The 25853-nt window shown below is 34.0% G+C and overlaps 1 protein-coding gene across 14 annotated transcripts in view; it reads right to left on the bottom strand.

Moving 5' to 3' along the window:
- lola (longitudinals lacking) overlaps window positions 1-25853 on the bottom strand; it is a 76758-nt gene that overhangs the window by 10827 nt on the left and 40078 nt on the right. For 3 of the 14 annotated variants that reach the window (XM_064692962.1, XM_064692960.1, XM_064692961.1), the window contains exons 6-7: window positions 24960-25286; window positions 21961-24254 (exon numbers count right to left, since the gene is read on the bottom strand). The exons of 4 other annotated variants lie outside the window; for them this stretch is intronic. In XM_064692962.1, the coding sequence (XP_064549032.1) occupies window positions 22930-24254; window positions 24960-25286 (1652 nt within the window). In that variant the 3' untranslated portion in view covers window positions 21961-22929. Of the gene's footprint in view, window positions 1-122; window positions 2538-8879; window positions 9881-10078; window positions 10242-12033; window positions 14766-14893; window positions 15037-15556; window positions 15662-18263; window positions 19692-21960; window positions 24255-24959; window positions 25287-25853 lie in introns of those variants that run through there. 7 more of the 14 variants (XM_064692979.1, XM_064692964.1, XM_064692985.1 and 4 more) reach the window with 7 other exon arrangements.

Genomic DNA, 25853 nt, shown 5'->3' with positions numbered 1-25853 from the left:
TAAAAAATGTACACAACGTTTGCTTTGCTTTGCTTTTTGTTTTAAGTTTAAAAATTATTGTTTATAACACCTGAAAATACATACTGTACTTAAATGTGTGTAACTGAGGAATATATGTAGTGGCAAATAATGGCGCTTTAAGTCTTTGTTTGCTTTACAATATTATTTTATTAATTGTATTTACTTTTTTCTTATTCTTTCTTTTTTTTTGGAACTGCTGCTGGCAAGAATATTTGAGAAACAATTAGAGAGAGAGTTTGGAAGTATTTCAGAACACCAACCCACCACAGACATTAACAAATCAAGGGATTTATTTTCTTTCTTTTCTTTTTTTTTTTTGGGTATAAATAATTGTGGTCTTGGACCAATTTGCTGCTTAAACTACAGGATGGGCACACGGTCAACAAAACTTAAAAATATTAAAGAAATTATAAAACAAAAAACAAAAAGAATATTAACGGAATGCGCTCAGAGATAATTAAGTTGATGTTCACACGTGACGGTTAAAAACAAATTCTTTATGAAATTCTAGAAATTTGTATTGCATATATATAATTTGTAAAAACCAAATTGAAAATATTTGTTGTCGTTTAAAAAAAAAATGTTAGGATAAGACCTTTAGCTAAATTCTATATATTTTTTTAGCAAATATTGGGCACAAGTATTTCTTTAAGGACTGAAAATGTATTATTATTAAATAGATTGTTGCGCCCTGCGACCTTCTATCTATTGAGTTATAGCTTTCTGTCCAGGACCAAAATATGCAGGCATGCCTTAATTTTTTCTGCCTTCATATCTCTCATTGCATTAGTGTAGAGATTGTGACATATCATAAGTTAAGAAAATATCTCGAAGAAAGCAAATAGAGAATATAGGTTCTATTATTGATGCTTGATAAGTACACGTTATAAGGGTTAAATATGGGGTAAGGCTACGCCTCTTCATTTCATTGAAGAACTCATAGACAACTTTTATATATCAGCTTTAAATATCAAAAATTATCTGTAATATCGTTGAGCAATTTAATGATTCGGAATTGGAAAAAGTCAAAATCATTGATCGAAATGTGCATAAAATATGTACATTAAATAAATTTAAACGATTAGGCCATGCCCGAGGAAAGTTAGAATATATTGTCAAAAACTTTGCCATGTGTAAACTTAGATTTACTTAGATAATGAAATAAATATGGATTATTTCATTGGAAAGACATGAAAATATTAAAAATGTATATACAAATATAACAGCTCTCCTTTCAAAAAAAGATTTACAAAATGTGCTCAAATATAAGTTTGTTTTTTTTTTTTTGTTAATTAACTATGGTTGACGTTAATATTGTATCACGTGTAAACTCAGCTTTGCAGTTAAAATTCTAGTAAAATTCAATTGTTTAAAGTTGCTTTGCACTTTTGCAAAGTTTTGTTTAAGTAATTTGTGCGTTGTGCGCAGGAATGTGACATGCTTGAGTTTGCCACAACAACTGGCTATGATAATTGGTTATATATATTATATATGGTATATATACTAGATAGTATATAAGGTTAATATATAGGTATAAGTGGTTGTGCTACACTATAAAAAAAAGCTATGAATTCGCTGCTGCTGCTGATGCTGCAGACACACACACACACACACATGTGGAGGTAGTTGAAGCTAACACTGCACAACAGGCTTCAGGCCTCAGGCTGAACCGTACAGTACAAACTAATGTGTATTCATATTTGGTAAACATTTCAAATTACGCCTCACGGTTTTGCTACACACACACACACGCACGCACAAACAGAGTGAGAGAGTGAGAGAGAGAGAGATAGAGAGAGAGAGAGACAGAGTGAGACACTTTTAGGCATCCTCATCGTAGTCATCATCATCCTCGTCGCTCTCCTGCAGCATGGGCACCGCTGTTATGGTTAGATCACGTCCTGCGAAATCGAAATTGATCTCACACAGTGCGGCAGCCACATCGCTATCCATGCCGCCGCCATCGGCGTCTTCGGCATCGTTATCGTGATCGTTATCAGCATCGTTATCATTGTCGTGCTCGTTATCATCGTTGCTCAAATCGTCCTCGTTGCGTATCAAATAGAGACTCTCCTCGTCGTTGCGCAGCCTCTCGTAGAGCATGCAGTGCTTGCGCTTGGCATGCCGCAGCACATGATCCTTGCGGCGCGAACGATACTCGCAGGACACGCACTTGTATTTCTTCTGCTTCAGGCAATATTTGCGCACATGCTCCTGCAGTTTCTGATGCGATTTGTAGTAGCGATTGCAGTGCTTGCACTGCATAAACGAATCACGTGATAGGCTGCTCGCATGTCCTGGTCGCAGGACATTGGCGCTGTGCGTCGTGGCAGCGCCGGCGGCATTGGTGTTGCTGCTGCTGCTGTTGTTGTTGTTATTATTGCTGCTGCTGTTGTTGTTGTTGTTGTTGTTGAGATAGCCGTAGTAGTCGCCAATGGCGGTGTCATGGCTACTGCCAGCATTCGCATTGCTCGATGTATCCACGCCCAGCAGACTGCCCAATATGGGATAGATGTCTGTTTTTGGAGGCGTTGTCGGTTGTGGGCGATGAAAAAAAACAAGAACAAAACATAACAATAAACAAATTAATTAATTAAAAGGCAACACAAACAACAAAAATACTAATCGAAAAATAAATAAAAATACAACATAAACTAAAAAATTGCCGAACTTAAACAAATTATAAAAAATATAAGGAAATATATATTAATTTGTATAAAGAGAGTGTGAAGAGGTACTTAGTGTTATGTTAACTACCGGCTAGATACAAGTGTTGCGTTGTTGTTTTTGTTGTTGTTGTTGTTGTTGGTATGGTTTATAGCAAATATGACTGGAGCCCCAGGCGTTGATGAGCGCACTTGATGATGATGATGATGAAGATGATGAGGAAGATGATGATTAGCTTGATGATGGAGCTGATAATGAGAAGCATATATTTCCCGCATATCTATGCACACTAGCCCCTTAACTTTGAATACAGAAAAAGAGAACGCCAACAAAAAGTTTGTATTAATTATGTACAATAAATTATAAACAAGAACATGAAACAGAAACAATAACAAATACAATTTCGAATAGTTAATCAATGGGCGTGTGTTGTTGTGTTTTTTGGTGCATTCAATAACTACAACAATACAGCAATAAATACATAGGTTTATCATTATATTTAAGACTATCTTTCATTTTTTTTTCATTTCATTTTTTTTTTTTTTTTTTTTGGTTTCTTCTCAAAATACAATAAAAGAATTTAAGCATTATGCTGCAGAAACGCAAGGTTCTCACATTAAAGCCATATAGGTATTACTTTTCCAGAATGGGTTTTCCAGCGCGACGGCATCTAGAAGAAGAGAAAAACTTATGTTAGTTTTGGGTTTTTATTTCAAATATATATTATGTTGCTGTAAATGAGAATTTCTTTCGATAAGTAAAGGCAACCTTAATTTGTTTTGTTTTTTCTTTTTTTTTTTTTTTTGGTTTTTTAATATAATGTATTTTTAAATTTAGTTGTTTTCCTGTTTTTACTTATAACAATTAAATCGTTTACTCGTTTTACATTTTCACATTTCTATTTGTTTTTTTTTATATACCTTTTTTTTATTATACATAATAATAAAATTGTTTCACAAAATGTTTTAAGGCGTTTTTCGGCTCTATACACATATAGATATATATATATACATATATATATACTTTCATGTATATATATATCTTGATTTATTTGTTGCTTATCGTTGTTTTATTTTTCCAATTACAAATTTTCTTGATTTAAGCACACTTTTCTTCAAAAATATTCTAACAACTGGCATTTTGAATGTCATTTTATTTGTATCATATTAAAATTTTGTTAAACTACTCGCAAATGTGTCTATGCATTGAAAAAGCCAAATATCTTTCAAATTTTAACATTTTTTTTTTTTAAAGAGGGTTTTTGTTGTAAATTTTGTTATAGGCGTAAACTAAGCTAGTTTTTATTATTAAATAGAAATAAGATTTTTGCGAATTTTTTCGTTTAACTATTGTTTAGAATTTGCTATTTTATAATTTTTAAGTTTAATTTTTAGGCAAATGACTCTTGAGTTTTTCGTCTGTGTGTGTGTGTGTGTTTAGCGTGCGTGAACAGCAATTAACAATTATGATTTATAATCCACAATTACATATACACATGTATATATGTGTGTGTGTGTGTGTTTTGGGTTTAACTTAAAGCTAATTTTTCTTGTTATCGTTGCATGTATATAAAACCCCATTTGACGTGTTCTTGCAGTTATAAATATGCTACTATATGATTTGTATTAGTTTAAAGAGAAAATATAAACAAGGAAGAAGTAAATTATTGGATAGTTAAATACAACTTAAAGATGTTTGTGTCTGTGTGTGTCTGAATGTTTGAATGTGTTCTGTATGTTGTGTTTTCATTAGTTTAACTTTTTTTTTTGTAAAGAAAAGCCCATTCAATGTTATCCAAAACCTATTACCCCGCTTGCCTATGCCGTTCAATTTCAATACACATAAAAATCTTGTGTTTTTTTTTCTCTTAACAATCACATTTGATCACATCGATTTGCTTCTTTTTATGTATGTATGTATCTATATGTACATATTTATATATACATAAATATATATATAATTATAATATTTATATATAATTTTACATTCACAGCTCCTTGTTTACAACGTTTTGTGTGTGTGTGTGTGTGTATAGTGTGTGGGTGTTGTGTGTGTGTGTGTTTAGTAGTAGTAGTAGTATGCGCTATCATATAAACTCTTCGTTACATATGTATGTGTTTAGTGTAAGTTACATAGATACATTCAATTCATTTAAGGCTTATACAAAAAATAAAACAGAAAAAAGATACATTTGTTAGCATAATTAAATTGTTTCTGGTTAGTACAATTTCTCAAAAAATATGTTTTATGATCTGTTCTTGCTGTTGTGTTGTGATATACACACTTAATTATTTTCTTTTTTTTTTTGTTGAAGCTACATTTTATTTGTAGATGCATGGTATAAAAGGCCAAAAGCAATGTGCATACAAACTTTTGTGATTATTTCAAAAATTTACAATTTTATATATATTTTTTTTCGTTTCTTACAAATCTTGCACCCTTCAAAAATGGTTAATTATTTAATATACTAGATGTACTAGGTGTGTGTATATAGTTGCATAAGCGCTACTTAATTTTAATTACAAACATAGCTATTCTGTATGTGTATGTGTGTGTGTGTGTGTTGCTGTTGTGTTGTGTTGCGTGTTAGTAAATTGTTTGTTAATCAAAATTATATTGAATTTATCACATGCTCTTCATTATTTCCATGGTTTTCTTCTTCTTTAACACTTTTTAACTATATGACCCAAAGTCGAACGCAAGGCTTGTCTTGCATTAGCCAGATTTATATATTGGATATATATATATATATATATATATATTGTTTATATGCTGAACAACTTTGGGTCCATCACATGCGCTGTTGATAAATTAAAATGTTGCTCGATTTTTGCATATCTTCGTTTTTCATTCATTTTTTTTCGTTTGTTTGTTTTGTTTGCTTAGAAAAGTAGTAAAAAAATTATTTAGATGTATAAATAAGAACCACAACCTTAATAGACAAATTTAAATAATTGCATTAGATTATAATTGTTTAAAAAGGACACACAATTGCATATAATGTAGATTGTGAAACTCTTCCCTTAGCATTTTCTCTTTCTCTCTCTGCGTTCCTTTTAATTAATTAAACAATTAGGTATAACAAAAAATTAAAAAAAAAAGCAAAGCAAACTCACGTAATTGACTAGCGCAAATGTTTGTTTGACAAATATATATGTATATGTATATTTAATTAAAATGAATTTGTATGCCAATTAGAAAGTTGCCTGATTGTTAACAGAAAAGATATACATTAAAAAATAATAACAATTTAAATACAAATTTTTTGTAATTTTTTTTTTCCTCACGTAATTCGAATACTGACCGACAAGAATTTTGTTTTTGTTTCTCTTTCATTTCCTTTGCACAATTTACATTAAATTTTTTAATATTCGCATGTTTATGTTTTTTTGTTTTTTTTTTTCAATGTTTTGTGTGATGTTAATTAATTTATACATAAAGTTTTATAATTTTTTTTAGGCTTTTTTCTTTTTCGTTTTTTTTTTTTTATTTTCAATTTGCTAGAATTTGTGCCAATTTCGTTTTGTCTGTTGTACAAATAAAATTGTTATCACATATTTTGTGGCACAAACTGCTAACGAATATTACATTGCGCCCCTCTATGTGTGTGTGTGTGTGTGTGTGTGTGTTTCTGTGTGGGGTAGGGTGTATATATATATATATTTATATTACAATATTATTTATATTGTTTTAAAGTACCTAAGCAACGAATTTTTGTTAAGCTCATTATTAAAACCTTTTCTTTAGTTACATTCTCGTTTTCCTTCTTTCGTAATGTAGTTTAACAATTTATAAATGTTTAAATTTTTGTAACTATATAGCGTGTTAATGTCTAACTGTTGAAATGTGCGCATAATATGTTCGAAATTGATTTTAGGCGCACATTACACAAATTGTAGCTTAATTATAATAACGGGTTTTATAACAAGGTTTGCTGCAACATTATGTGATTTGCTTGGTTTATACAAATTTTGAAAATATATTAAATAAATAAAGTAACATTTAGTGTGTTCGTGTGTGTGTGTGTGTGTGTGTGTGTGTGTGTGTGTGTGTGTATGTTTCGTGTGTATTAACAACAAGAAAAATTATTAATATTATATTAATTACAATGAGGACTATATTCATTATATCACATACCAATTATTTCTCATTTACTTGACTCTTCGTTTCCAACCTTCTTCGACTCCGACTCCAACTCCGACTCCGATTCTGATTCTGACTCCAACCTCGATTCTGACTGTGACTCGATGCGAGTTTTGTCCCTAACTCATTAATCTTTAACTTTATAATGCCAATTGATTTGCTCACACTTGTACATGTTGCTTGCCATATATGTAAGAATATTTTTTGTTTTTAATAATAATATATATATATATTGTTAATAACTGTTTTAATTGATTGCACGCGCCTTTTACGCAAAGCCACAAGCCAAACTTTTTTTTTTTTGCTTTTATAAATTAATAATTTTGTTTAGCATTTTTTTGTTGTTTGTTTTTGTTTCGTTTTTGGTCCAACTAAAATTGCCGCCTATCACATTTTGTGTTCGTCATAGAATAAATAATATAATTTTTTTTTTTTAAATAAACGAATAATTTTGTTTTTGTTTTTTTCATGGAATGAGCACAAGATAAATTAATAAATTTGTTGTTTTGTGTTTTAGAAAAGTTGTTTAAGAGATCGTTGCGTTGCACTAACAATAATTGTTTTTGTTTGTTTTTTTCTTGTTTTTTGTTTTCTTTTTGTGGCTTTGGCGGCGCGCATTTAACAAAAAATTATAAAGTGAATAAATCGAAAATTAAACAAAAAAAATATTTATAAAAAGAAAATCAAAATTACAACTTGGTTGTGCGCTGTTTTTTTTTTTTTTTCATTACATTGGTTTCTGATTTTGGGATTTTCTTTAAGCTTATTGCACGAGTTATTTAGCTTTTGTTGTTTTTTTTTGTGGTTTTAATTTTTCGTTATTTTTTTTAGTGTGTTGTTTTTGTTGCTGTCTGTGATTTTTAGCTTATTGCACATGTCCATTTAGATTTAGTTACGCTTTATCGTTGCCTTAAAGCTAAAACTAACTTAGTTGCTAACTTTTAGTTTGACTGACTAAGCGATTGACTGTTGCTATTTCAATACATACATATTTGTATGTGCCGAAGTTTCGTGTGTGTTTTTTACATTATATACATAAACATATATGCAAAATGGTTGTTTAAGTTTATTAAGTTTAACTATTGCCCCAAAAGAAAGATATTAATAATAAAAAAAATAATAATCATATAAGTGAATTGCAAGCGCGTGAGAGTCACAATCGAACAGTTCTTTGAGCTAACTATAAATCACCTCACCTCACCTCACCTCACCTTACCTCACTCTCTGCTCCTCCCCTGCCCTCCTCGCCCCTTCTCAGTGTTGTTTTTGCGTTTTTTGTTGTTCTTTTTTTTGTTTGTTTTTATGTTTTGTATATAATAAATAAAATACGTTAAAATTAATGTGAATGTTTTGCGTTTTGCTGCGTTTCCTTTTCCTTCCTTCCTTCCTTCCTTCCTTCCTCTATCTGTTTTTGTTTTCTTTCTACACAAAAAAATGCATTAATTTTTCCTCTTTTCTGTTACACCACAATAAAGAAAAATTCATTGAGATCATTGAGTTTTCTAAGGATGTTACACACATTTTAACAATAGCAACTACAACAACAACAACAACAACAACAAGAACAAATATAAAACCATGCAACATGATTCGCACTCTCACGCGCCCCCCGATATATACCGATATATCAAATATTATATGTGAAAATCAAAATAAGGGAAAAATTAAACAGAGAAGAAAATAATTTGATATATATGTGGAAACTAAAAGTTAGAATTTGATAAATTTTCACATTTGACGGCTTTTATGCATGCTCTGTATGTAGTTGTTTATATATACATATATCATATACTGTATATATATATATATATTTATAGATTTAAAAAAAAAAACGACTATATGTTTTCAAGATCATTTGAAAAAAAAAACCGCGCACTGTTTTGCTTCTTTCTTCCTATGTTGTTTTTGGACTGAACTGAACTGGACTGAATCCGGAAAGTGCTGCCTAGAAACACGGCTAACTAACTAGTGACAACAGCAGCAGCAGCAACAGTGGAGGCAGCAGCAGCAGTAGCAACGGCAGCAACCAGTTGCTGACGTTCTTGCAATTGTTGTTGATTGTATCATCGATGTTGGTGCGTGCGCATGTGCAGCACGAGATTGTGTTTGTGCTTGGACTTCTTGTGGCAGATGGGGCACTCGAATTGCGGCTCCACGCCGCACTCGAAACGCACATGCCGATTCAGGCTGTGCGGACGGGCGTATGTGTTGCCGCAACGATCGCAGGCATAGGCACCACCACCACCACCACCACCGCCGCCGCCGCCGCCGCCGCCGCCACCACCGCTGCCACCGGCGCTGCTCCAGCTGCCGCCACCCGATGGACCGGCAGCGCCAAGTGTGGCATTGGGCGTGACGAGACCTGCCGCTACCGCTGCGGCCGCTGCAGCTGCAGCCGATGTCGAGGCACCGCCGCTCGTCGAGGCACTTGTATTGTTGGCTGCCACAGCAGCGACTGCAGCAGCCACCAGGCTGCTGCTGCTGTTGCTGGGCAGCGTTGTGGGCGCGATGCCGACGCTGCTGCTGCTGCTGTAGCGGCGCAGCGGTTCGTCGGGGCTGGACTGCTGCATTAGCTGGGCCAGCGGACGTGTGTGCTGTTGTTGGTGGTGGTGCTGCTGCTGATGTGGATGATGGGGATGATGGCCCAGCGGCAGGGCACCGTGCACCTGGGCGGCAGCTACCAGCACTTTGGCAATGCCCATGCGCAGATCAAAGGGCTTATCGCCGTTATCGTCGTCGTCGTCGTCCTCATCATCCTCGTTGTTGTTGTTATTGCTGTCATCGTTGTCGCCATTATTCCCGTGACGCCCATGACCATGCCCATGGCCGTGCAGTGTACAGTGCGTGGGCGTGGCACGGCCGCTATCAATGCGCAGCTCATGCTCATTATCATCCATGATTCCAGCATGCTCGAATTTGATAATTTGATTGGGCGTGGCAATGGGACTGGTATACGGACTGGTCTTCATGTGCAGCAGCGGATAATATGGATGCGTCGGGGACGTCTGCGGGCTGCCCGGCCTGGCTTCCTGGCCGCAATGCGCAAATTCTGCAGATGAGCAAGACAAAGAGTCAAAGAAAATGCAATGTTAGTCAAGAGCTATAATTTAACGAAATTCTGGGCGCAAAAATGCATATAGGATATTTCTTTTTTTTTTTTCAGAGATAGAAAAATCATAAATCCTAAGATCTAATTGGAAACGTAGTTGAACCAAAAAAAAATATATATATAAATAGAATTTATTACCGTGAAGTCGTTATAAATGTTGCGTTTCTTTTAACTTTTAGTGATTTTTGTTGTTGGTGCATTGTGATAGTTGTGTGTGTGTGTGGTGTGTGGTGTTTGGTGTGTGTGTTCGTGTAAGTGTGTGTGGTATGTGTGTGTGTGCGTGAGTAGGCGCTGCTTGTATCTAAAGTAAAATGTTGAGATGTTTACGATATATGTATATAAATTGTGTAAAACGCTGCTTAAGAGTTTGATATATCAAATAATAATAATAAAAATAACAAAATTTAATAAACACAATGAATATAAGTATAAAATGTGTGTGTGTGTGTAAACAACATTAAATCGAGTGTAAGTTACATTGAGTACAAATTGAGCTAAGCAAAAAAATATTACAAGTGATTTGTTTTTTTTTTATCCAAATGAATTTCAATATTGTTTTTTTTTTATAGTTTTCTGTGTTAGTCACAAATATATAAATAAGAATATATATTATTATAGATAAAACACACAATTTGGTTACTAATTGTATAAATGTATGTGTGCTTAAGAGGGGACGCAACGCTTTCAGACTTAGAAGAATTCTTATAAATCCATAGATACACGAGCTGCTCCACACACATATATATATATATATATATATATATTTATATTTATAGAGGAGCAATTCTAGACAAAGTTCGTTATAAAAAAATACGCATGCATAAGTTTACGATATTTTCTTCTTTTTTTTTTTGTTTTGAAAAATAATAGAAGCTACAAATAATAATGAAAGTAATATCTAAAATTAAAAAAAAAAAATGTTGGTAGAAAATGCAATATTTATAAAAACAATTTGTTTTTACAAACAAAGTTGTTGCTTTCATCATAGTTTTGGTTTTTTTTTTTCGATATATAAATGTATAAATAATTTAAGGCTATTTATATTAAAGGATGTATATATTTAAATAGATAGTATATAGATAGATAGTTGGTACGTTACGACACTAGAATGAGCACAAAAGTGAAACTTAAGAATAACCTGCAGCAATACAAACGAATGGTATATGTAAAAAAGAGAAAACAAATCTACAAATTCTAATAAAGAGGTATTCATACAAAGTTAAGAGTCATATGTATAAATATATATAATATATATAAGTAATATGTTCATGTACTAGTTATTTAACAGCATCATCAATATCGAGGGGGCGCCCCCCTTGGGAGGGGGGGTGATTGTCACGTTGTCTTTATAAAACATGTACATACACATACGTATCTAATAGTTGATTTAATAGGTTGGTTTATAGGATATCTAAGCAGCAGATACTCTGGTTCTAGTTATGTAGAGTTGTAGTATAGTAGGTTAAGAGAGCATGCAAACAACAATTAGAGAGGTCTACACCATAAACTGCATTCTTGTATGGATTTGTTGTGCCAGCACAGAGATATATACTTTCATCGATCTCAATCAACATCAATTCGGACAACATCCACCTGAAATAGAGAGCTGATTAGTATTGATTCTTGGCAAGAAAGAGAACAACTCGTAATATATGTGTGTGTATATATAGCTGGAAGATTTTCTTGGGATCTTTGAGGTTTTGTTTTTGGGATCGCTTGGAAATGTGTTGGGAGCATGTGTTGTATATAGGCATATACAAGAGATTGGATTCATGATGGATGAGTTTTGATGACTGGGGGGAAAAAAATTGTAAAAGGTTGGTTTTTTTTTTGGTTTTGTTTTACAATTAAAATAAATACAACTTTGGTTTTTGGTTATTTTTTGTTCTGACATTTGCTTTTAATTGTATTTCGAATTTTTATTTAATACATATAGCCGGCAATAATTACGATATATTCATTTCATATGGAATACATAATAATTGTAGAATTTTTTCGCATTTTGCATGTGTGTTTGTTTGTGTGTGCATGTGTGTGTGTGTGTGTGTAGGGTCTTAGATGTAGTTTATTATATTTTTGAGATTTTTTCAGCCAATTTTAATTTTCTTTTGCTTTTTACATATGAAAATTGTTTGTTGCTTTTTTTTTTGTATGGCCGGGTTTAGTTGTGTTTGTTGTTGTTGTTTTTCTTTTTTAAATCTAACAATTTGTGTATTTTTTTTTTGTTCGACATTTTTAGAAAAGCATTCGCTGATATTTTCGAATTAAAAATTAAAACATTATTTTAGAATTAATCATAATAATTTTTGTCTAATTTTCAAATTATTTGTATAGATATTATTTATTATTAATACGTATTATTATTATAATATAATCATATCCTTTTGTTTTGACTAGAACTTGTTCTCATTATCATATATGTGTATATATATGTATATATAAAGCAATTCTAACATAGTTAATGCCCAAAAATTGGTTGTAGTTGAAAATGTTTCTAACCAAAAGATGGAATGTATGAGAAAAATTCGATTGCAACTAAGTGAAAACCAATATTGTAAATGGTTTTTTATTTAAATGTACACAGATATAGTTATGTATTATGTATCTATGTATGTGTGAGTGTCATATAATCTTTTTTTTTTGTTTTTTTGTTTTTGGTGTTCGTTTTTTTGTTTGGGGAGGGCGCGTCTTCATGCCATGCATATGATTTTTGGTTTGTTTTAGTTTTATTTAAAATTAATAATTAATACAAAAATCTTTTGTTTTTCTTTTTGTTTATGTTGTATAGCACACTTAAACAATTTTTGCTGTGACTAGTTATATAATTTCTTGCGTTTTGTGTGAGATTTTTCTCGGAAAAAAATGTACACATTTCTTATTTGCTTTCTTTTTTTTTTTTTTGTTTTTCTTTTAAGTTGTTTTTTTTTAGTTTTTCTTTTGAGAATTCGCTAAAACAATACAAAAATTAACGTTTTGTATTGCCAACTAAAACTAATTTTTGTCTCTTTTAATTTAGTTGTGTTTTCTTTTTTTTTTGGGGGTTCCTCTGCAACTTGATGGCACAGCGTGCGTGGGGCATGCAACAAAAAAGTTTGTTCGAAAAAGATGTTATAAAAAAAGGAACAACTTATGACAGATTCCGTGCTGCTCCTTTTTTGGAGTGGCAGCAACAAACATTGCACACGTGCTTGTTAGAGACAAAAATAATAAAAAAAAACAATATTGTACAAAAAAAAACTTAATTTTTACTAAGTTAAGTTCTGGTTGTTGCTTATTGGTTGCCACCAGATCCAGTTACCATTTACCAGTTGCCAGTTCCCATAGCTTATTTGTACAACATTTATATTGTTTGCCTGGAGCCACTATTCATTTTGAAAGACCAGTGTGTAGGTGCTGCTGTTGCTGCTGTTGTTGTTGTTGTTGTTGCTGTTGTTGTTGCTGTTGGCATTGTTGTTGCCGCCGACAATATTGCTGCTGCTGTTGGCGATTGCATTGACTGGAGCTGGTGCCAGCTTTCGCTCCTTCTCCTTCTCCTTTTCCTTCTCCTTCTCCTTCTCCTCCTCCTCCTTCTCGCGATCACGGCACTTGGTATTGAGATGACGCTTCAGATTGCTGTGCACATTCGTCGCATAGCCGCACATCTTGCTGCAGAAGTAGCGGGGCGGCAGGCCGCACTCGTTCTTCAGATGACACTTGAGGCTGTTCTTCCATTTGTAGGTGCGATTGCAGTTGCGGCACACCCACGGCTTCTCAATGTCCGCATTATAGATCATGTCCGCCGAATGCTCCAGCGACTCCTTGCGCATGCGCTTATTCTGCACCAGAATCCGATAGCGATTGTCATCCGTGTGCGACCAGTGCAAATTCAGATTCTGTGCGTCCATATTGAGGCCCAGCTTACTGGACAGCAGCGTTGAATTGGCGGTGGTTATGTTCGCACCACCGCTGGTGCTGGCTATCGGCTGTTTTTGTGGTGCTGCGATGGTGGTTATGGTCGCCGGTATGGTGGGCAGCTTGATCTGCAGCGATTGGCTGGTGGGCTGCAGCTGCAGATGCTGCAAGTGCTGCTGTTGCTCCAGCAACAGTTGCTGCTGTTGCTGTGTGCTGAGCACAATCTTGTTGCTGCTGTTGTTGTTGTTGCTGCTGTTGCTGCCGTTTCTTTGCTTGTCGTTTGATTGCTTGGCATGCTTCTGTGTGGCCGCTGCGGTGGTCAACAGATCGTCGTCGTCATCATCGTTATCCATTAAATAGCTATCCTCGAACTCCTCGTTCTCAATCTTGACCGCATCATAGGTCCAGGACAATGGACTGGCCATCTTCAGATCATAATCGAATGTATTCTCATCATCGATAGCCTCATTGCACACAGCCTCGTCGCCATTGAGCGACACATTCTCCGGATTCTCAATCTTCACTATCACCTCGGTCATCGAATCATCAATGCTGTCCAGCTCAACGCCTGCAGCGGCCAGCGCCGCAGCCGATGCGGCATCCACATTGCAGTTGCTAGCGCTATTCTTCAGGCTCGCCGGCGTGATGCACGCAATCGTTGTGCGTCCGATGCTGCCAATTCGAGTCACCGTTTGCGTCTTTGGGTCCAGCACGGGTAAACAGCTGCCGGTTGTCTTTTCGCCAACAACATTGTTGTTGTTGCTGTTGTTGTTTGTGTTGTTGTTGCTATTGCTGTTGTTGCTGCTGTTGTTGAGCGTTCTCGTCGCCGGCGGCGTTGTGCTGATTGTTGCAGGTGTCGTGGGTGGCTTTGCATTGGCATTGTTAGTGTTTTTAGCAGCGTTTATGTTTGGCTTTTTGCTCGGAGTTAGTTTATCTTTATTTTCGTTTTTTGTTTTTTGTTTTTTTTTAGTTATGTTAGTTTTTTGGAAAGTGTTAGCAATGGTTTTTGGATTTGTTATAATTTGGATTTTTTTTTTTTTTTTTGGCGCATGAAAATAGAAATTGTATTAGGGAAATGTTAGGTTAGTTTTTTATTATTTTGAAGATATGTGTGTGAAAATATTTTTGTAAAACAAAATGATATGTGTATTTGCCGCAGTGTGGCCGTTACAAAACAAAATGTAAATTGTAATGCAAAATTAAGACTGTAAAAAGAAAACGAAACATTATTAGGAAAAAAAAAGTTACTGGAAAATAACAAGAACAACATAATGGATTGACAGCGGCAAGCCGAAGATTGAACAACCTGGCAGAGTTTGCAAAAAAATATAATAAAGAATCAGAGAACTATATTAAGTTGTTCTAGACGAACGTATATTTAATTGGAGGAAGTAAAAAGAGATAGTTCCTTTTTCATGATTTTAAGAATATAATTTTTTTTTCTACTTTGATTATTAGCTTCTTTAAGTCTTCAAATCTATCTCTCGAAATCATTTCCTAATATAGTCAGACAATTGGAAAATTTTACTGTATAAATACAGACAAACACACGGACATGGCATATTCATAGAAACTATAGAGTCGGAACAAATTACCTTTAAAGGGATTACTTATTTATAATACACTCTGCAAGGCTCCAATTAGTTGATAAAAAAAATTATATATATATATGTATAAATTCAATCAAAAGTTATGTTATATGGACTGGAAAACTGGTTTAAATACCTGTAGACTCGTCGCTAGTCTTGTCTATGATCGACTGATCCGCCAACATGAGCCAATTGCGCACGCGTATACGAGATTCGCCCGAGTCCAGCTGTCCATTGTCATCTGTAAAAATGTATATACAAAATATGCACATATTAGTGAGAGTCACAAGTGAACAGGGTATCGAATGTGGCCTAAAAATGTTTTTCTTTTCTTTTTTTTTTTGCGTATGTGTGCCTAAAAATGTGCCCTATTTATATTATGTTCAGTTGAACTATCTTATGAATTGGTTTTATTTAAAAGAAAATATAAATGTTATGAAATAAATAAATATGAATACTTACAAGCAGTACGCTACATAAACTAAGGGCTGCATAAGAAAATCAAATAAAATAAATGTGTTGATAATAATAATCATAATGATAATAAAAGTCATAATAATAATCATAATAATAACAGAATAATTTAAACGCAGCATAACAAACAAGTTTCTGTCTTTTTGCGTTTTATTACATGAACTTGTATAATTCTCACATTGATTGTATTGTTTTTTTTTTTGTTTTTTAATACATATATATATATTATGTATATATCAATTTACAAAAATGTTTACAAACGACGCATTGAAAAAATTAAATATAAGGTATAATATATAATAGATAATATATGTATATAGTGTTAACTATATAGAACCGTTATTATACTTTCTTTTATTGGTAATGAGTATTTGTGTTCTTATTAAGTGTTTGCTTCATTAACATAAAATATTACATTTTATTTTATTTATTTTATTTTTTTAAATGTGTATTAACATTTTTCGTGTGCCAGTTTTTAACCAAAAATTGTTCAACAATATTGTTTAACTTGAAGTATATATCAATTGTATGTTTTTTTTTTTTTAGAAAATTTTGAATTTTCACTTTGCCTTAACTGTTGCGTTTTTGTTATCTTTAAAAATTATTGCCTTATTTTTTATTCTTCATTTTATAAAGAAGCGCTAAACTTAGCCCCAACACCGCTTGAATATAACCAATTGGTTGTATTTTCTTAATAGCAGAAAATTAGCAAAATATATAATTACAATTCGAGATTTATTTGTTGTAAATTTAATTCATTTTATATATTAGTTTTTCAGTGCACAGTTTGACTGGCAATGTGTGTGTGTTTTTTTTTCGCTGTTGCTGTGAATGTTTGCAGTTGTTTTTTGTTTTTGTTTTGTTTTGTTTTGTTTTGTTTAAGCTTAATTGTTTATAAAATCATCTATGGAATGTATTTGCTTTTTGTAGTTTGTTTGTTTTGTTTTTTTTTTAATAGAATATAAAGTTGTAAAGTGAAAACTAAAAATAAATTACGCTTTACTAGCAAAAAAGAACGTAAAAATTATAATATATAATTTTAATATATATATACATATGTATATATATATTTTTTATAAATATTAAAAATAAATAAGTGCATGTGACGTATTGTGGCGGTGTTTTTGTTTGCTTGTAGTTGTTATATATTTTAAAATATTATTATTATTTATTTTGTTTTCAATTTGTTTTGGGCCAAACCCTCGACGTAGCTCAGCTACGCGCGCGCCTGTTTTCTCTTGGTTTCCTGCCTAATTGTGAAACACAAAACTAAGTACCTGAGTTTAAACGTGTATCATGTGTGTATCGCAAAAAAAAAAATGGAATAGTATATAGTATTAATAGTAATATTATACTTGACACATTTGTTAGCTGACTTGACCTAAGATACAGCTTACAACTAACTGATATGGCTTTTAAGTGTTAGATTTTGTTTATTATTATTTTTATTTTTTTTTCTTCTAGTGTATATCTTTTAATAAGCACATACTGTTTTCTTTTTTTATTTGAAAATATATTTTCAATTTCAAAAGGCACTTTTAAACTTGTCTTTAAGTTTTTCTTTTCGCTTTTGCTTGACTAAACTGTATTTAGAAAAAAAAAACAACTAAGCAATTTTTGAGCATAGTTTAAAGCCATTAGACTAATATATGTTTTTTGTTGTTGTTTATCTGAGGTAACTTGTTGTTGTTGTTGTTGTTTATGTTTTATGAATTGTAATTGTAACTGTACTGTTTGTTAACTGTTTGTTTTAGGTATCTTCTTTATAGTTGGTTTTGGCACTGAAATGTTTATGTGAATATCTAATGCTCTATAGCTCATTAAAGTTTCCTTTCTTGTTTCTTGTTTGTTTCCTTTAACTAATATCTTAATATGCTCTGAGTTCGAAAAGCTTTATATAAAAAAGACTATCCACTGAGTTGACTGCTCGCACCGCGTTCGTTTTAAACCCTATTTCCTATATATATTATATGTATATCTCAGCTAAACCTAACTCTTAGCTAACTAATTTAATGTTTCATTGTACAATATGTGTCTTTTATTTGTTTTTGTTTTTTTTTTGTTTTTTGTAACTTGTGGAATGCGGTTTTAAATTGTGTTTTTTTTTTGTGTGTAAAATCATTTTACTGATCACTTTGCTGTTTAATGTAACAAAAATATTTTTTCAAAAAAGATTTTTGCTTGTGCACTTGACTTTTTTTTTTGTTAAAAAATTAATAACAATAACAAAAAATATGTTTTATGCAAAAAAATAAAATGGCTAAATTTGTTTTGTTTCGTTTTGTTTGTGCTTTGCAACAAATTGTTTTGTTTGTCTTTTGTTTTGTTTTTTTTTTTTCGTGATGAAAATTTTTACAATTTTCCAGGCATTCTTATTAATTATTATTATTTTTTTTTGCTTTGTTAGGTTTTCTTTAACTTTTGTTGTTTTTTTTTTTTTAAGATTAATTTGGCACACTGATTCCGTATTCCATAAGAGAAACCCCGAGCTAGGTGTGTTGTTATGTTCTTGTTGTTGTTTTGTTGTTGTTTGACTACTGTCACACACACACACACAAATACACACACATGTGCGAGTGTGTTTTTTTTCTTTTTATGTAATTTCAATATTTCTTGCTTGTTTTGTTTCTGTAATCCCTGATATTTAGTTTTTCCATTTAATAACTGTGTGTCTTTGTCCAACTTTAACGCTTTTTATACACAAATCCATTTCCCAATGCGTTTTCCATTTCCCAAATTTCCCACTCATGAGAAATGCGTGTGCAGCTCCGGCGCATTGGCCAGCGCCGCGGCCGCAGCAGCTGCTGCCACCGCAGCCGCAGCGCTGCCAACGGCAGCGTCAGCGTCCATGCCGCTGACACTGGAGGCGCCGCCGCTGGCATTGATGATGCCGCTGATGAAACTCTTGTCATCCTCCAGCTTGAATTTCTCCTTGTGCATGCGCTCCATGTGGCGGCCAATGTGCATCTTTTGCTTGGCCCGATAGACGCAGAAGGGGCACTGGAATTGCGGCTCCTTGCCGCATTCCCATTTCTGATGATTCCGCAGCGATGATTTCAGCTTATAGACGCGTCCGCAAACGGGACATGGGTGTCCAGCACCGTTGTCAGCGCCAGCCAGGGAGCTATTGTTGCTGCTGCTGCCGCCGCCGCCGCCGCTGCCGACTCCGGCGGCGCTCAATGTGACGCTCAGATTACTGCCACTGCCAGCACCCGTGCTGCTGCCAGCTCCAGCTGTGCTGCCGCTGATGAGATTGTTCATGGCGCTAATGCTATTCAATATATTGATATGGCATAGTCCAGCCGGTCCGACATCGGCCAGGGATACGGCACCGGTCAGCGTAATCGGATAATCGCTGCTGCTGCTGTTGCCATTGCCGCCAACAGAGCTCAGATTCTCCTCGCCATAGCTCAGATCGGCGCTGCTGTTGCCCGCTGCTGCTGCCGCCTGTTTCTCTGCAACGGCCTTGAGCATCAGCGCGGTGGCCTCCTCCTCGGATAGGTGCTTCAGCTTGCCACCGCCGGGATAAATTTTGTGCTGCTTTTCGCTAGTGTTGCACGGCGTTGATGTGGTGCCCGGTTCGATTTTTAAACGAATGCTATCCGTGGGCGTTTTCCGGTCAATGGCATCCGCGGCGGCGGCGCCCTTGATGCCAGCCATGCTCAGCTGCTTGTCCACCGACAGATCGGTGGGAAAGACCAAGGGCTGGACGCCCTCGCGCAGCGTTACCAGCGGCATGGCCAGGCGAGCGTTCCACTCGTTCCAGGTGAGTCCCGCAATGCGCGTAATACTCAAATCTGGTTTTTGTTTTCGATTTTATATTCGATTTTTTTTTTTGTTAACATTATATTTTGTGTATTTGTTGTAGGTGCATATATGTTGTAGTTGTTGTTGTTGTTGTTGGTTTTTGTGTGAAGAGAGGGTTGGTCAGCCATACAACATATGAAAATAAAACGAGAAAAGAAAAAAAAACAAAAGAAAAGAAGAACGAAAATCAATAGCATTACTTTTGAGACTGGACACAATGCAACGAAAAGTTAAATTAACCGAACATGAAAAAAAAAATAAAACAAATAAGAAAAAAAAATATAGGAAAATTCGTAACAAAACTTAACAATAAACGGTTAACGGATGTAAAGAGGGGTGGGCGGGCAGGAAAACGAACGGTTCGGTTAAACCAATGCCAGAAAAAAAAAATAGGGCAAAAAGAAAAACTTAAATGTCGATGCATGGAAAATTAGTGATACAAAAAATGATTAGTCGAGCACAACAAACATTAAAGCAATTATCCAAAAAAAATATATAATTATATATTAGTGAAGCGGCAAAGCCTAAAAAATATTTGTTTTAAAAAGCATTAAAAATTAGAGCGTGAATTGGCAAATACACATAAACAATATAATATATAGATATGTACAAAAATATTAAAAATAAATAGCTTCGCTATATATGTACATACAGACATGTGTATGTAAATACATACATAAGTATGTGTGCACAAACAAGGTAAACAAAAAACGCTTTCATTGAGAGCCAATTAGTGCAGGGTGTATAAACATATTTATTAATTTTTAAAAATTAAAAAAAAATATATTATAATAACGAAGAACAGCTGGGTAGGATATGCCGTAGGCATATATAAAACCCTGGCAGATATACTTTATAGGAAAATCAAGTTGTAAAACCAAACAAATTTAAGTGATATTAAAATGCAACCCGATTTGTTTTCTACCTATACAATCTATAGTTGTTTGAAATTAATGATATCTTCAGAATATAGAAGAATTTTAATATGAATGCTAACTGTACTGGGTAGTATAGGTAACGATTGTATTATAAAAGCAGACAAATTGACAAATTTATGAACTCGAATATAGATGTTATATGAACTATTTGATATTTAAATGCAATATGATATGCTTTTTTACCTATACCATCAGTTAACTTTTCTAATAACTTTTGATAACTTTTCTTATAAGCTTTTAAGTACAATTGTATACTATATTATAATTTGATAACTAAGATACAGCCTAATTTTCCTATGATTGTTGTGTATAGAAATGGACAAATAGATAAATGAACTCAAATTGTATCATGAATAAATATAGATACATTATCTGTATAATATCTTATTGACTTTCTTATAAATACATCTGCAAAGGTTACAAAAATTAAGTTAAACGTTGGGCATTCTTGAATTGTTTGGTTTTTTTTTTTTTATATGGTGTTGCACGTAGCAGCTGGAAACACAACACACACACACACACACACACACACGGGCGGGGAAGAGGTTTGGCAATTGCTGGTTATTATTATTTTTGTTTTTTTTTTTTAGTGGCATATACAGAAAACAATTACTTAAGATGTAGGTACTTATATAGTTAGAGCTTCATCACATTTCTTTAGGTAATATGCAAACATTTTTACAGTTTGTTGCATCCGGCAGTTTTCCACAGTTTCCTCGCGGCTACCTAGAAAAAAGAGAAATATATTAATGGAAATGTCAACTAAAAGTAAGGGTATTTTATAGTTGGGTTTGAAAAGGCGGCTTGCTGCTGGCGCGCTGCAACGTCTACCTGCGAGAAAGAGAAAAATATATTAGTAATGTTCGCATAAATGTTTGATTAAATAAAGCAACAAACGGCAATTGTTTTTTTTTTTTTTTTGAAATTTATTGTTTACGTTTATTGTTACAACTATTTTCAAAATATATAATTTCTATATATTATTATAATTAATATATGTATACATAATAAATGTTTAGCAATGAATTAAAATGTTGTACATACAATTTTTTTTGTTTGCTTTTTTCATTTCTTGTAAATTTTGTAAAATTCTTGAATTAAATTGAATATTTTTTGTTACGCGAAAATATATGCTAAGAAGTTTTGTGGCTTAGGTGTGTCATATACAATCAATTTTACTAAGTTTTGTTTTTGTTTTTGTATTTTTTTCTTTTAATTAAAGTTCTTTCAATTTGGTTGCGGCTGCTTCAATTGCAACCACAGTATTACACACAATAGTTTTAAAGGTTTTTGTTTTTGTTTTTGTTCAAAATTTAGCGTCAATTTTATGTAAAATATTTTTTTTGTCACTACTTTTGTTTTTTTATTTATTTAATCATTTTTTTGTGAACTGTAAAAACAACATGTGACAACTTTATGAATACGATAAGCCTCCAATTCAGACAATATTTTTTTTGTAATATATTTTTTTGTGTGTTTTGCAACTAACATATTTTTTTTGTGAAATTGTTTTAAATGTATATATGTAAAACAAAACACGCTGTGCACTTTAACATTGTTTCTGTATTTATCTTAAATACCTAGAGCTCCCCTTTAAGTTTGTTTTGTTTACTTTCCTTTCCTTCATTTATTTTTTACACATATTTATAGATTTGCTAGGTACTGTACTTTCTGCGAAGACATTTAGATGTTATGCGTTTAATTTATATTTGAAATGTATTTAAAATTTAACCTACTCAATTCTAAACTATATATTTTTGTGTGTTTTTTTTTTGTTTTAATTATTTTTTCATTACGGTTAACAATATTTGATTTTTGTTATTTCCATGAAAATACTTGCACATGATTTCTGGTATTTTTTTTGTTGTTGTATTTTTCATTTTTAATTATTTTTTCTTCTGCAACATGAAATAAAAGTAATTTTTGAAATTACGGCAATCATAATGAAAATTATACGTGAAGACATCAATTAAAGCCCGAACAAAAAGTTAGATTTTGAAAATAATGAAATGGGTTTTTGTTTTTTTTTTTTATGTTTTTCATGTTTTTTCCATGATAAAAACATACACGATATTACAAGTTAAGTTTGAACTTAAGCAAATAATCAACAACTAAGCAAATCGCATCAATTATCAAAATTGAGGCTCGAGAAAAATCAAAAATACATAATAAATGGTATATATATGATATATAGATATATATATATATATATAGTTCAGATGTAGAAGAATAATGAAAACTGGTATTTTTTTGTTGCTACTGTTCTTTGTGTGGTACTCACGCCCCCTTCTTAGATCTTGCGTCCCCGCTTGCTCTCCAGCTGCGGCTTCTCGGGATGATGTTTGCGCACATGAACGCCCAGATTGCCGCGCTGTTTGGCCTTGTAGGTGCAATAGGGACACGGGTGACACGGCTCCTTGCCGCCGCACTCGACATTCTCGTGACGGCGCAGCGTCGATTTCCAGCGATACTTCTTGCCACAGTGCCGACAAACGTAACGCGATTCGGGATCATCGCAGGGACCCAATGAGGAGTCGCTCAACGACAGCTCATAGGTCATGCCACTGGGATCGCCGCCAGCATCCGACTCCTCTTTCATGGGCCGTGTGGTCAAAATGGTATAGCTCTTGCTCGAATCATGTACGCCCAGCTCTTCGGGTATTATGGTCTCGACACCATCATCATCATCCTCCGCCTGCAGCTGGATGTGATGATGCTCCTGCTGCTGTTGATGCTCCAGCTCCTGGTCCTCCTCCTGCTGCTGCACCACCGTGGCCGGATGTATGTGATGCGTCTGCAGCTGTGTGGCATGTATGTGATGTGTTTGCGGCTGCTGTTCATGCTGATGCACCTGCAGCTCCTGCGGCTCATGCTCAATGGTGGTTATGTGCGTCTCGCCCGCCGTTGTCTGCATGTGCTCGGTGATCTCGGAGGGCGCAAAGCCAATGCCAATTTTGGTGCCATCCGGCAGCTCGATATCATCGATCTCGGCATACTTGACCAGATCGCTTATTATTGCCGCCGATGCGTTCGGATTGTTCAGATCTATTTCGCTAATCTCGTACTTTGTGCCATCGGCCAGCTCATGATGCTGATGCGGTATGGCCTCGTGTGTTTCCACAATCTGCAAATTGCTAACGGTCGGCGCAATAATCTTGCCACGCGAATATCGTATACGCGAGGCAATGTTGGGCTTCTGTTCGCCAATTTGAACATTGCGCAGACCCACCAAATTGATGGTCTGGCCCGTATGGGATGTAATTATGCTTTGTACTTGCTGAGCGCCTTGATGCAGCTGCTGCTGTTGGTGGTGCTGCTGCTGATGCTGATGATGATGATGCGAGCTTTGTGGCACCTCCTCAATGTGCAACTGCTGTGGTTGCTGTTGCTGCTGCTGCTGTTGCTGCTGCTGTTGGTGTTGCTGTTGCTGATGATGATGATGAGGATGGTGTTGCTGGGGTGTTTGCTGCTGCTGCTGCTGTTGTTGCGTCTCCTGCGTCACATGTTGTATAATGTGGTGCGGATGTATTATGGTGGTTGTGCCACCGCTGCTGCTGCTGCTATGCGTCGCCAATGTAGTTGTTGATGGTATGATTTTCTTGATGTTGATAAGCTCTGCAAATTAAAATTGTATTATCTTTTTAGTAAAAGGTAACAAATTGGCCAATAGGTATGTGTTAAAGGCAATTAATATTACTATAGCTTATCATTCATTTATCATTTATCAAATATAGTTTATTATGACACGATCGATATTTCACTTTTTCTAAAATATTACTGCTTTATATATTACTATTTTAAAACTTTTTAGTTGGATGAAAAATTTAAAATGTTCTTTAATGCAAAAAAAAAGCCTTTTCAATAATAACAATACATTATTCCTCGCTTTTTCTATCTTTCTTTTCATGAAACACATCCTTGTTTTCTCGATGTTCAGCTTATTTAACCTTAGCATATGATTATAAACCATTATCAAATAATTTCTCAATATTTTTCATATTATTTTCTAGTTCTTTTTATCAATTTCTAATGACATTAGATCATAATTGATTTCTACTCTTATGAGCTCTAGAACTTCCTGAATTTAATGTTTTATTGTTTAAGCAGTTTGAAGAGCGGTTCAAACATAGCCCAACGTTTCCTAATATAATATATTTTCTATTAAATAATAAATTTTTTTTCAACATTTTTTAAGATCTCGAATCCATTTATATAACTTTAAAGTTAATTTAATTTCAAGTTATCCACAAAAAATATGTTAAAAAGCTTTTAATAGTCGTTTTTCATATAATTTTTGTATTTTTTTGAGGTTCAACTTACCGCATTCTGATGAGGGCAACTTGATGGGCGTGTTCGTCAATGTCGTCAACGTGGGCTTCACATCCGTGCTGTGGGCCGCCGCACTGAGGAGCTCGGTTATCGTTTGGGTTGGCTGTCCAGCGGGTCCGGTGACGGTTACAGCCGCCGTTTGCTCCTCCTCGGTGGTGCCCAGCTTGGCGGCTGTGATGTTGCCCAGCTTCTTGACGTGCAGCACAAAGCCATCCTTGTTCTGTGTGATGACAATATCGTTGCTCTCCAGCAGGCAATCGTCCAGTTCGAATTCATCGTGTGTGCCCTCAGTTTGTTCCGACTTGTCCTGCTTGGCTGCTGTGAAAACATATTGAAGGAAACGGGGGAACAGAGGGGTGGGCATGGCGGCAAAAAGATTTGCATTATTAATTGTTGTTTGTGTGGGGCACAAATTAATTGTCTTTTACCACTTCTTAGGCGTAGTACAAACACATACACACATACTCTCTTCACTCTGTTTCTTTTTTGCTCAGCTCAAAAACGTGTCCTGTCTTGGGTTAAGTTTTCGTTTTTCTTCTTCATTTTTTTTTTTGTTATATTTTTACAATTTGATAAAAACAAGCAAACAAATGATCGCTGCTTAAATTAATTAAATATTATACATATTTATAAATTTATACATAAACTTTGTGTGCGGCTGTGTATATATATGTATATATATATATATATATGTATATATATAAAATTAAACACCAAAGCCAGAAAAAATATGTATAAAAAAAACAAAAACAAAATAAATGAACGTAACAAAAGAACAAAAAGTTGAGATTATTTTAATAATTATTTAAAAACCGTGCCCCTAAATAAATATTATGAAACGCTGCTTATGCTCTAAAGAAATTCAATAATGACACATTTCAATTT

Source organism: Drosophila montana, unplaced genomic scaffold (assembly GCF_035044405.1).
Source record: "Drosophila montana isolate Dmon_TW-CO22-7 unplaced genomic scaffold, ASM3504440v1 contig_3699_1, whole genome shotgun sequence".
NCBI classification, from domain to species: Eukaryota; Metazoa; Arthropoda; class Insecta; order Diptera; family Drosophilidae; genus Drosophila; species Drosophila montana.
The sequence above is the reverse complement of the archived record's forward strand: the minus strand, read 5'-3'. Positions and strand labels throughout refer to the sequence as shown.